The following is a 13,104-nucleotide window of genomic DNA, read 5'->3' on the forward strand; positions in this document are numbered from 1 at the left end:
TTATGGACAGTCCACTCCTCTTTAAACTTATTTTTTCACAAGCATCCATCAGTTTGTTTGTTTGTTTTTCCAACACTGATCTGCTTTCTCTAATTCAGCATCTCACGAACATGTTGCACTTTGCCCTTTAGTCAGACACCTGCGTCTTTGTCAACATATTTTTGCCTTGAAGATGAAAAAGTAGACGTGTGCACAGACATAAAGATGTGCCAGAGTAGGTTCCCACACTGTAATATATAGCAAAAACTCGGCATTGAACTCAATGTAAGACAGGTGATTTAATGGTGTCCACAAAATAACAGAAACGTTTCGGTCCTACATCCAGACCTTCATCAGTCACAGTTGATAAATGTGAGGGAGCGAGTAGACCCACAGAATTGCTGATTGTGGAATGAGATCACACTTGTGTGTGAGCGCTGCCTGTATGTGGGCAGTATAGCCTCAAATGAAGCGATACCTTAAAATTTCAGGACATAAGTGCCGTGCCTGTGTGGGACGAGGAATCCACTGCTAGTTCATGACTGCATTTTTGTATTTGTTTTTTTTTTTTTTTTTGTGCACCTGTAAAAATGGACAACATTGCTTCCAGTTGTGACCTCGGAGTCAGAAATGCTTCCAGCGGCGATCCCCATGATGTTCCTGTGGCATTTGAGCAGTGTTTTCATCATTTTCTCAGAGTTTAAGTCCTCTTTTTCTCAGAAGAGGCAATTTTGCATATTTAATTTCCCAGAGGAGCATTACACGGCGAATAAGCCTCCTTACCTTGACAAGCCAGCTGGTATGTCACTCTCCTTAAGGAGAAACGCTACCCCTTAGACCCCAGTCCAGAGCCTCTCACCTAGCCAAATCAGTTCTCATGCTTCACACTGACGAGGGCCAACAGCCCGAAACACCGTGTCTGCGAATTGAGATACTGATTTGGCTTTTATCCTAAGTCATATTGCACGACTCGTTAAAGGGTTGATTGTGACTTGTAGGATCGCTACTTCCAACAGGTGGCGCTATAGAGTTTAAGTCCTTTTTTTCTCAGAAGAGGCAATTTGAATATCCATCATTTTCAGACATTTTTAGACCTTAAAAGGATTGCGGTAAAAATACTCGGGTTTTCCATAGACTTACATCAGGCTCATTGCTCGGGTCGAGTACCTGAGTATTCCTATTTGCTCGACCCGAGCAACGAGCACCCGAGCATTTTAGTGCTCGCTCATCACTAGTTATATAGTAGACGGAGAGAGGGGGAATGACAAAATAAGGGCGAGTCAGCAGGATCAGGAAATGGGTAATAAAGCATGGAGCAGATGAAAGAGTGTACTACTTTTGTCCAACAGACATACTCGAGGATTACTCACGACCAGCATTAGGTTCAACATGTCGACAACAATGACAAGACTTGGCTGGGTCCTTTGTCCACTCGATCGTAACTGCTCATGTGCTCATCTTCTCAATATGGGCAGAATTTTATTGAACTTGTCTTTACAAACAACCTTGATATTTGTTTTCACATAACTAGTCTTTTTCCAAATGCCATGTTGCCTTGTTATATTTTGTAAGTTAATAATAATAATAATAATAATAATAATAATAATAATAATTCATTCATTTGTATTTTAGGGTATTCTTTCAGAGCTGTGGTATTTGGGTAATCTATCAAGAAAGGATGCTGAAAGTGCTTTAAGATCTATTAATAAGGTAAGATAATAAATTAGGTATATATATAAAAATAATCCGCGCTGGTTTCTCCAGTTTTGTGACCACTAAATACCTCCAAAAAACAATAAGTATTTGCACCTTTTATATGACTTTAAAAAACTATTAAAAAATAAGTTTGTGCTGTGTTTTAAAATAGCTCCACCGTGGAGCACAACATTACCATAAGGAAATTCTGAGCGAGATAATAAATTGATTTTTTACCTGGTGCGGTATAGTCGATAATGTCCACAGTTCCCTTTAGTCTGTCTTTGTAAAAGTCCAAATGTGGAAAAATGCGGCTTCGGTGGAGTTTTTTTTCTTTTGCTTTTACGTGAGCGGGCTCCAGGCAGTGCCCCGGCCGGCAGCAAACAGCCCTATGCACGCTCACTGCTAGTAGCGACTATGCGCTGTTGTGCAGCTCTCGGTTCTCTGCCTCTGCAGGACCTTGCGTGACGTCACGGTCATGTGATTGCTCACGTGACTTGCTACAGATAGCACGGTGGAATAGTTTCGGAATAGGATGTATTCCTTCATCAGGGATGTTCCCTGATGAAGGAATACGTCCTATTCCGAAACTAGTAGGAAATTGGTCCACCGTGCTATCTGTAGCAAGTCACGTGAGCAATCACATGATCGTGACGTCACGCAAGGTCCTGCAGAGGCAGAGAACCGAGAGCTGCACAACAGCGCATAGTCGCTACTAGCAGTGAGCGAGCATAGGGCTGTTTGCTGCCGGCCGGGGCACTGCCTGGAGCCCGCTCACGTGAAAGCAAAAGAAAAAAAACTCCACCGAAGCCGCATTTTTCCACATTTGGACTTTTACAAAGACAGACTAAAGGGAACTGTGGACATTATCGACTATACCGCACCAGGTAAAAAATCAATTTATTGTCTCGCTCAGAATTTCCTTATGGTAATGTCGTGCTCCACGGTGGAGCTATTTTAAAACACAGCACAAACTTATTTTTTAATAGTTTTTTAAAGTCATATAAAAGGTGCAAATACTTATTGTTTTTTGGAGGTATTTAGTGGTCACAAAACTGGAGAACCCAGCGTGGATTATTTTTATATATATACCTGTTTATAGCTACTAATACAGAAGGGTGGCACTGTATTTGTATCCGCTGCAGGATTCACAGTTTCTGAAGCGCTACTGGTGTGCTTAATTTTATCCCCTTTTTTAAGATAAAAATTATTTCACTATAATCTATTAACATTTTTTAAATGTCCTATTTGGCTATTTTTTTATACTGGAAGACTAGATGTTATAATTTATTATTATAATTAAGTGCAACGACAAATGACGGAACTGTTGGATAAGAAGGACAGACCAAAGAATTTTACATGTCTATACTTACCAACAGTTCCAGAACAAAATACATCTAATTTTTGCTGCACTGCCTGAAAATTTCCCTTAAACTTTCAAAAATGCCTGCCTTCTTTGTGGCTAAGTTCTGGGGACTGCCCTGGCAAAATCAGGACTGCTGACAAATATGCATGTCATATACAGAGGACCTGTTAGCTGTCCTGTCATTACTCTTTTAGTAAATACTGACATTCCCAATAATTGAACAATTTGTAACATTTCTCTTAGTATTCTGTATGGGGCTTTTCCTGTTATTCGACTGAGACATTTATGAATAAACTAGATGGTGGCCCGATTCTAACACATCGGTATTCTATGGGTATGTAGTTTTATTTATGAAGATTTTAGAATAATGCAATGAATACACAGGATTCAGTCGGCCGGGCGCGACCAATTAGCGAAGTCTGTTTCAAATCTCGCCCGAATTCGTGGCTGGACTGTGTCTGTCGCTGATCGCGCCCGGCCGGTCACAAACAATCAATCAGTGACGCAAGAGCCAGCTCCAGTTTTTTGAGGACCCTGGGCTAAAGAGTCTGACAGCCCAGGTAGCATATAACACAGCCCACGTAGTATATAGCACAACCCACGTAGTATATAGCACAACCCCACGCAGTATAGAGCACAGCCCCACGTATTATATTGCACAGCCCACGTAGTATATTGCACAGCCCACGTAGTATATTGCACAGCCCACGTAGTATATAGCACAGCCCACGTAGTATATAGCACAGCCCACGTAGTATATAGCACAGGCCACGCAGTATATAACTCAGCCCATGCAGTATATAACACAGCCCACGCAGTATGTAACACAGCCCATGTAGTGTATAACACAGCCCACGTAGTATATAGTAATGTGGGCAGCATATCCCTGTGAAAAAAGAATTAAAATAAAAATTAGTTATATACTCACCTTCCGGCGGCCTCTGTATCCAGCCCAGGACTTTAGCAATGCTCCTCGCGATGCTCCGTTCCCAGTAATGCCTTGCGGTAATCACCCGTGATGATGTAGCGGTCTCGCAAGACCGCTACGTGATCTGGGGTCATTGCCACAATGCATTCTTGGGACCGGAGCGTCGCAAGGAGCGGGAAAAGCTGGCGCGGACTCTGGAAGGTGAGAATATAATGATTTTTTTCGTTTTATTATTTTTAGCATTATATATTTTTACTATTGATGCTGCATAGGCACTTACAGGTTTAATAGCAGCGCTAACGGACTGCTAAAACGCTATGTGGGCGCTGACTGGAGGGGAGTATGGAGGGGGCACTGACTGGAGGGGAGTAGGGAGGGGTCAATTTGCAGCCGGACTGTGCCTGTCGCTGATTGGTCGCACCCTGCCGGCAGCGACCAATCAGCGACGTGGGATTTCCGTGACAGAGAATCGGACAAACAGACAGAAGTGGACCTTAGACGATTATATAGATAGATTGAAAGCTCTGTGTTACTAGTTAGAGATGTTTCCCTACATGTTCTGAGAGTTTCTAATCAGTGATGATCATGCTAGACTGTGTAGGGACATGTCTCTTTGACAAAGAGAATGGTAAGATCTTATTGTCAATGTGTTCAGAAATTGCATCTACCTTGCTGGGGTATTTTGCATCTACTCGGCCTGATATGGAGGAGATTTTGTACCAGAATCAATCAATAAACTAAAGGAAATTGTATCAAGAAAGTGAACATATATTCCATTTGAAACCAACATTTAATAATTATATAAAATTATAAAAAAACTCTACCCAGTGAATGAATAGTTTAGATACCAAAAATAGAAAATGACCAAATTGAGCCTACAAAAACCCTGCAATAGACCTATTTCAAAACCTGCCTGCCTGTGGAGGTTGGAACTCTACAAAGACGATTTGTTTGGCACCTATACGGGTAACACTCATACCAAATAATACCATCCAACATCATGACAAGCACTCCGCAAATGCAATATGATATATTTTAAACCTGAACTCCTGATGAACCGTGACAGCGGGGAATCGCGTTGGAATGCATTCTATCCATAAGTTTTACTCCTTGTTACATCCTTTATATAATTTGGTTTGCTAATTGATATACAAACATACATTTGGCCTAGATTTATCTAGTTCCCAGGTATATCACATTTGCTGAGTGGTTGTCATGATGTTGGATGGTATTGTTTTGTATTAGGCCCGGCATCACTCAGCATATGAAAATACGGTCCGTTTTTTACGGCCGTAATACGCAGAAATGTTCAAAAAATAGTGATCCGTATGTCATCCGTAGGCAGGGTGTGGCAGCGTATTTTGCGCATGTCATCCTCCGTATGTAATCCGTATGGCATCTGTACTGCGAGATTTTCTCGCAGGCTTGCAAAAACGACATCTAATGGATTTATGGGCTTAAATCTTCGTTAAAACATATATACAGTGTGTGTGTGTGTGTATATATATATATATATATATATATATATATATATATATATATATATATATATGTATATCATTGAGACACCTATACTGTATTTATATTTAATTCAGCGCTAGATTGCAGAAAAGCCGGTAATTCAATTGCCGGCTTTTCAGTTCTCCTTCACAAACCCGACAGGATATGAGACATGGTTTAAATACAGAAAACCATCTCATATCCCTTCTTTTATTACATATTCCTCTTTACTAATGTAATGTAACAGCAAGGTGACATTAACCCTTCATTACCCCATATCCCACAGCTACACGGGAGTGGGAAGAGAGTGGCCAAGTGCCAGAATAGGCGCATCTTCCAGATGTGCCTTTTCTGAGGTGGCTGGGGGCAGATGTTTTTAGCCGGGGGGGGGGGCAATAACCATGGACCCTCTCTAGGCTATTAATATCTGCCCTCAGTCACTGGCTTTACCACTCTGGTGGAGAAAATTGCGCGGGAGCCCACGCCAATTTTTTCCGCCATTTAACCCTTTAATTTAATAGCTAGACACACCAAATTTTACACACAGGCACTACTAACATTAGTAGTGTGGAATATGCAAAAAAAAAGGGATATGAGATGGTTTACTGCATGTAAACCATGTCTCATATCCTGCCGGGTTTGGGAAGGAGATAGCAAAAGCCGGTAATTGAATTACCGGCTTTTATGATATCTAGCGCTGTATGAAATATATATATATCCTATTCTATGTGTGCACATTTATTCTAGTCTATTTTGTCAGCGTGATTTTACTGTACACCGCACTGAATTGCTGGCTGGCTTTACTACAGAACACCGCTGCGTATTTCTCGCAAGTCACACTGCTGATCCGTGTGTAATCTGTATTTTTCATAGACTTTCATTGGCTTTTTTTTGCACAATACGGTGACAAACGCAGCATGCTGCGATTTTTCTACGGCCGTACAAGACCGTATAATACGAATCAGTAAAATACGGCAGATAGGAGCTGGGCCATAGAGAATCATTGTACCGTATTTTCTGCACCTCTCATTCGTCCGTAAAACTCGCTAGTGTGACGCCGGCCTTAGTGTTATCTTTTTTGTCTACAAGATACCTGCAGGGAATCTGTATAGGCGCTTGAAATACTTTTTTTCATCTCTTCTCTATAAAGATATTGTGTTCCCACCTATATTGTTAGGGTTGAAAAAGGAGAGTGAGAGACAGCCCTCATTGAGTGGGGGGCGCCAAAAAAATCGTCCTTGTAGAGTGCCAATCTCCACTACCAGGCAGGCTTTGAAATAGGCCTATTGCAGGGTTTTTGTAGGCTCAATTTGGTCATTTTCTATTTTTAGTATTTAAACCATTGATTCACTGGGTAGGTGTTTTTAAGATAGAATTATTAAAGGTTGGTTATAAATGGAATATATGTTCACTTTCCTGATATGGAGGAGACCAGGATCTTCTGTACTTGCTGTACAAAGTCTCCTGTTCCACCTGTGAAATCCTGTATGCAGTGTGCAGTTTTATAAAAATGTTTTTTTCCCATTACTAAGGAGTGTGTCCCCTACACTAAGTGCAAGGGATGCCAAAAATTAGAGGGAGGCACTAAAATACCCTATTGAAGACACGCCATGGAGGATCTCAGAAAACATTTTTTTCCTATTATTAAAGGGAACATGTCACACCCCCCCCCCCCCCCAGGGCGTCTTTAAGCAAAAGAGCCAACTTCAGCAGCACTAAGGCTGCATTCTGTGAAGGTGGCATTTATATTTCTGATCTCTAGTAACACTGAAATATTGACTTTTATAAATTGCGTCCCAGAGGTGTGGTGTCTCCCCGTTTCAGCTGCCTCCCAGCCGTCCATAATCCAGCTCTTGCATCTGTGCGCCGCCTCCTGTGTTGCTGTTACATGCCCTGTGCCTGCACCATCTCCCTCCTTCTCTTTCCTCCCTCGGCAGCGTCTCATGAGCTGACCTGCCAGTGAACTGCGTGTGGGGAGCTCAGCTCATCAGACACTGCCAAGGAAGGAAAGAGGAGGAGGGAGATGGGGGCAGGTGCCGGGCATGTAACATACCTGTAATATACCTGGTAGATATAGATGGTATATACTGACCTTGATTCATAAAGTCGCTATTTGCACATAGTCTATTGCACTAAATTGCCCCTCAAATGGTGATATCTTTGCATAACATACCTGCTGGCGAGCACATGGAAATCCCCGGGCGTCCATCTGCCCCGATGCACATTTTGCACTGCTTCTTTGGGAAGCGCCTTGACGGCTTTATGAATCATGAATACTAGGACAGTTGGGGTCCTGCTATTTTGTATAATATGCATCACATTGCGGTTTTCAATTTTGAGCAGAATCCTAGTGTCATCTGATCACTTTTCTTACTATTATACAGCTCTTTTTTTTATTCATTGTTCATTTTGTACTTGCACTTTATTCCCATTTCAAGTTTTTTTTGGACCATCTGCTCATCATGGGCCTTAGTTTATAGGATACCCTCTGGCTATACAGTTCCTCTTTGTTAGGTCTAGCACCTTTCATCTGTGTGTACTGTTTAAATTATTGTTTAATAAAGAGATTATGTTTATTCAGTATGTACCATTTGCTTGGGACCATTTTTTCATTTTGGTTACCACATAGTGATTGTATTATTATTAGCGGTACAGTGACCCACATAGGTTACGGGTTATGCTATTTTGGGGCTATATTTGTGATTAAAACCCATATAGTTTATATAGTATAATGCAGTCCCCATGGTCCTATATAGTGTGTTATGCAACCCCCTTAGAGTATACTGCAGCCCCCCTCAGATTATACTGTAACCCCCCCTCATAGAGTACACTGCAGCACACAGTATAATGCAGTCCCAAACACACACAGTATAATGCAGCCCCCCACAGTATAGTGCAGCCCCCACTCACTGTATAATGCAACCCCCACTCACAGTATAATGCACTCCACCTACACAGTATAATACATCCCCCACACATAGTATAATGCAGCCCCCCACACACAGTAGAGTGAAGCCCCCACACAATATAGCACAGCCCACCACATAGTATAATGCAGCCCCCACACATAGTATAATGCAGCCCCCACACATAGTATAGTGCAGCCCTCCACACACAGTATAATGCAGCCCCCACACACAGTATAGTGAAGCCCCCCACACAATATAGCGCAGCCCACCACACAGTATAAAGCAGCCCCCACACAGTATAGTGCAGCCCCCACACAGTATAATGTAGTCCCTTACATAATATAATGCAGCACACCCACATAGATCAAGACAAAAAGTCCCTATATAAATTATTTAACCCATCAAATGCGGGCAACACTTCCAGAATACATAGGCTACTTTTTTTTTTTTTTTGTATAAACCCCTTAAGATATCATCTATTGGGGACAAAAAAATATACAATAGAAGTGACAACACAGAAAATTATCTTATGAAAACAAATTTTTTTTTATTAAGTCATACAAAAACAGTAATATTTTTTAAAATTCAGAAAATAGGTACTGGAAAAACCGAGGTTAATCTGTATACTATCCATCCCTTAATTTAAATAGCATCTATACAGATATGTCAATTTTCATCACTAATCCATCTGAAATCCATTTCATGATTAAATAAAGCAAGAAAAGTGCCTTGTGCTAATAAAGTGCAGATACTGTAATACTTATAACTGACGCTAGATGGCGCTGTTACTCTATTATTCAGATTTCTATGTCAGAAAATGAGATTTATTATAAAATACTAAATAGTTGAACAGATGCTATCAGTTCTAATTTAATAAATATTTTTTCTATGGAGATTAGGATATGAGGCCACCATAATAAACATTTCAAAGAAAATCCGTTATATAGTGTATATCAGTGTCTCATCCTAATATAATATTAATAAGGTTGCAATCCATCAGAGATAACATAGGTTAATAATCACAAAAGTATCTAAAGAGTTAAGGGGTATAATTTACCAGGTTATCGTAGGGATCCAGTCCGTGCCGCTGGTGGGATATAGAAAACCTCGCTCCCCGACACATATCTGTATAGATGCTATTTAAATTAAGGGATGGATAGTATATAGATTAACTGGTTTTTCCAGTACCTATTTTCAGAATTTTAAAAAATATTACCGTTTTTGTATGAATTAATAAAAAAATAATTTGTTTTCATAAGATAATTTTCTGTGTTGTCACTTCTATTGTATATTTTTTTGTCCCCAATAGATGATATCTTAAGGGGTTTATAAAAAAAAAGAAAAAGTAGCACACCCACATAGTATAATGCAGCCCTTTACACAGTATAATCCAGCCCACACTCACAGTATAATGAACCCCCCACACTTATAGTATAATGCAGCACCCCATACAGTATAATGCAACCTTCCACATTAACACCGTGTAAAATAGAGCCCCCACACACAGTATAGTGCAACCTCACACAGTATAATGCAGACCCCCACACACATACAGTATAGTGAAGCCCTCATACACAATAGAGTGCAGCCTACCACACCATATAATGTAGTCCCTTATATAGTATAATGCAGCCCACCCACATAGTATAATGCAGCCCCTTACACAGTATAATCCAGCCTCCACTCACAGTATAATGCAGTCCCTCTACACAGTATAATGCAGCCCCCACACATATAGTATAATGCAGCCCCCATACAGTATAATGCAACCCCCCACCAACACCGTGTAAAATGCAGCCTGCACACACACAAAGTATAGTGCATCCCACACAGTAGACACATGCACATACAGTTGTGCTCAAAAGTTTACATACCCTGGCAGAATTTTTGCTTTCTTGGCCTTTTTTCAGAGAATATGAATGGTAACACTAAAACTTCTCCACTCATGGATAGTGGTTGGGTGAAGCCATTTGTCAAACTACTGTGTTTTCTCTTTTTAAATCATAATGACAACCCAAAACATCCAAGTGACCCTGATCAAAAGTTTACATACCCTGGTGATTTTGGCCTGATAACATGCACAGAAGTTGACGCAAATGGGTTTTAATGGCTACTAAAGGTAACATCCTGTGACAAATGCCAGGAAAATTGTTTGGGATGCAAAGAAAAACTCACAAGTAACATCAGCTGAAATACTAGACTCTCTGAAAACTAGTGGCGTGGCTATTTCAAGATGCACAATAAGGAGGCACTTGAAGAAATATGGGCTGCATGGTCGAGTCGGCAGAAGGAAGTCATTACTGTGCAAATGTCACTCACAAAGTATCTTGCTTATAATATGCAAAACAGCACAGAGACAAGCCTCAAAACTTCTGGAACAAGGTAATTTGGAGTGATGACACCAAAATTGAACTTTTTGGCAACAACCATAAACAATACATTTGTAGAGAGGTCAACAAGGCCTATGATGAAAGGAACACCATTCCTACTATAAAGAACGGAGGTGGATGTTTTCGGGGATGAGTGAGGCACAGGAAACTTGGTCAAAGTTGAAGGAACGATGAATGCAGCAGGTTATCAGCAAATACTGGAGACAAATTTGCAATTCGCCTGGAAGCTGCGCTTGGGACATATTTGGACGCTCCAACATGACGACGATCCAAAACATAAGGCCAAGTCATCCTGTCATTGGCTACAGCAGAACAAAGTAGATTCTGGAGTGGCTATCTCAGTCTCCTGACCTCAATATCATTGAGCCACTCTGGGGAGATCTCAAGCACGCAGCTCATGCTAGACAGCCCAGGAATTTACAGAAACTGCAGGCTTTTTGTCAAGAAGAGTGGGCAGCTTTACTATCTGAGAAAATAAAGAACCTCATTCACAACCGCCACAAAAGACGTCAAGCTGTCATTGATGTTAGAGGGGGCAATACACGGTATTTGGCTTTCTTCTGGCAACTCGACCATGCAGCCCATTTTTCTTCAAGTGACTCCTTAGTGTGCATCTTGAAACAGCCACACCACTAGTTTTCAGAGAGTCCAGTATTTCAGCTGATGTTATTTGTGGGTTTTCCTTTGCATTCCGAACAATTTTCCTGACATTTGTCACAGGTGAGGATGTTACCTTTAGTAGCCATTGAAACCCATTTGTGTCAACTGTATCAGGCCAAAATCGCCAGGGAATGAAAACTTTTGATCAGGGTCATTTGGTTGTTTTGGGTTGTCACTATGATTTAAAAAGAAAAAACAGTAGTTTAACAATAAATGGCTTCAGCCAACCACTATCCATGAGTGAAGAAAAAGTTTTGGTGTCACTCATATTCTCTTAAAGGTCAAGAAAGCAAAAATTCTGCTGGGGCATGTACAGTAAATATTTGAGCACAACTGTGTGTGTGTGTATATATATGTGTGTGTGTGTATATATATATATATATATATATATATATATATATATATATATATATATAGAGAGAGAGAGAGAGAGAGAGAGAGACTCAATGTGTTGTGCTGTTCCTTTTTCTTTACTATATATATATATATATATATATATATATATATATATATATATATATATATATATATATATATATATACTAGATGGCAGCCCGATTCTAAAGAATCGGGAGTCTAGAATCCATATATACTTTATTTATTCAAATGTAAGAATAATACAATTAATAAATAATAGTAAGAAAGAACAAAAAATGGCTGCACTCACCAGCTCTTGACAATTCTTGACAGTACGGCACATTTCTGATTGGTCGCTCGCGGCAGGCGGCAACCAATCAGAAAAGTGCCGCGCACCACGAAGGCATATATCTTTGTCCACCCTGAGCGGGTGTAGGACGCTGGTGACGTCACTTATCTCCGGACATTATCTCCGGACAAAGCCACGGAAGTTGGCACAAATTGCCGGAAGTAGTATTCTAGGCAATTATATATTAGATTTTAATGTTATCAGTGTTTACCTTTGAACGTTTATATTGTATTGTCCTGTCACCAGCCATGTGTACGATTATCGGCCGAAAGCCTCTCTGGAACCAATAATCACCCCATGTAAAGGTATCTTTATAAGTTAAAGATTCAGAATACTATGACTTTTATCATATCCTGAACAGTCAAGTTTTTTATGAACCGTTAAGGTTTTCTGGTTGAAGTAAAAAAAACTCTGAGTGTTTACAGTTTGAAACCATAAAATGTTGAAAAATTATGTAATTCTTGAGTATATCACTCAATGGTGCTCATAAACGTGTCAAATTTGATCTATAATATACTTTAATATACGTTACTTTAATCTTTAATATACTTAAGAACAGGGCCCCAGACATCACACAGGGGGTCTGAAACACCGCACATTGGTCCAAAATATCGCTGTGCTCTGCCTGGGGCCCCATATGCTGCCTGGGGCCCCTGTGCTCTGCCTGGTGCCCCATATGCTGCCTGGGGCCCCTGTGCTCTGCCTGGGGCCCCTGTGCTCTGCCTGGGGCCCCATGTTCTGCCTGGGGCCCCTGTGCTCTGCCTGGGGCCACTGTGCTCTGCCTGGGGCCCCATATGCTACCTGGGGCCCCTGTGCTCTGCCTGGGGCCCCATATGCTGCCTGGGGCCCCTGTGCTCTGCCTGGGGCCCCATAGGCTGCCTGGGGCCCCTGTGCTCTACCTGGGACCACTGTGCTCTGCCTGGGGCCCCATATGCTGCCTGGGGCCCCTGTGCTCTGCCTGGGGCCCCTGT

The 13,104-nt window shown here is 41.2% G+C and overlaps 1 protein-coding gene across 1 annotated transcript in view; it reads left to right on the forward strand.

Moving 5' to 3' along the window:
* LCP2 (lymphocyte cytosolic protein 2) overlaps nucleotides 1–13,104 on the forward strand; it is a 1,300,494-nt gene that overhangs the window by 990,081 nt on the left and 297,309 nt on the right. Inside the window, exon 19 of the mRNA XM_077265986.1 lies at nucleotides 1,612–1,689. Coding sequence (XP_077122101.1) covers nucleotides 1,612–1,689 — 78 coding nt within the window. The remainder of the gene's footprint in view (nucleotides 1–1,611; nucleotides 1,690–13,104) is intronic.

The sequence above is a fragment of the Ranitomeya variabilis genome, chromosome 5 (genome assembly GCF_051348905.1).
Source record: "Ranitomeya variabilis isolate aRanVar5 chromosome 5, aRanVar5.hap1, whole genome shotgun sequence".
Lineage (NCBI taxonomy): Eukaryota > Metazoa > Chordata > Amphibia > Anura > Dendrobatidae > Ranitomeya > Ranitomeya variabilis.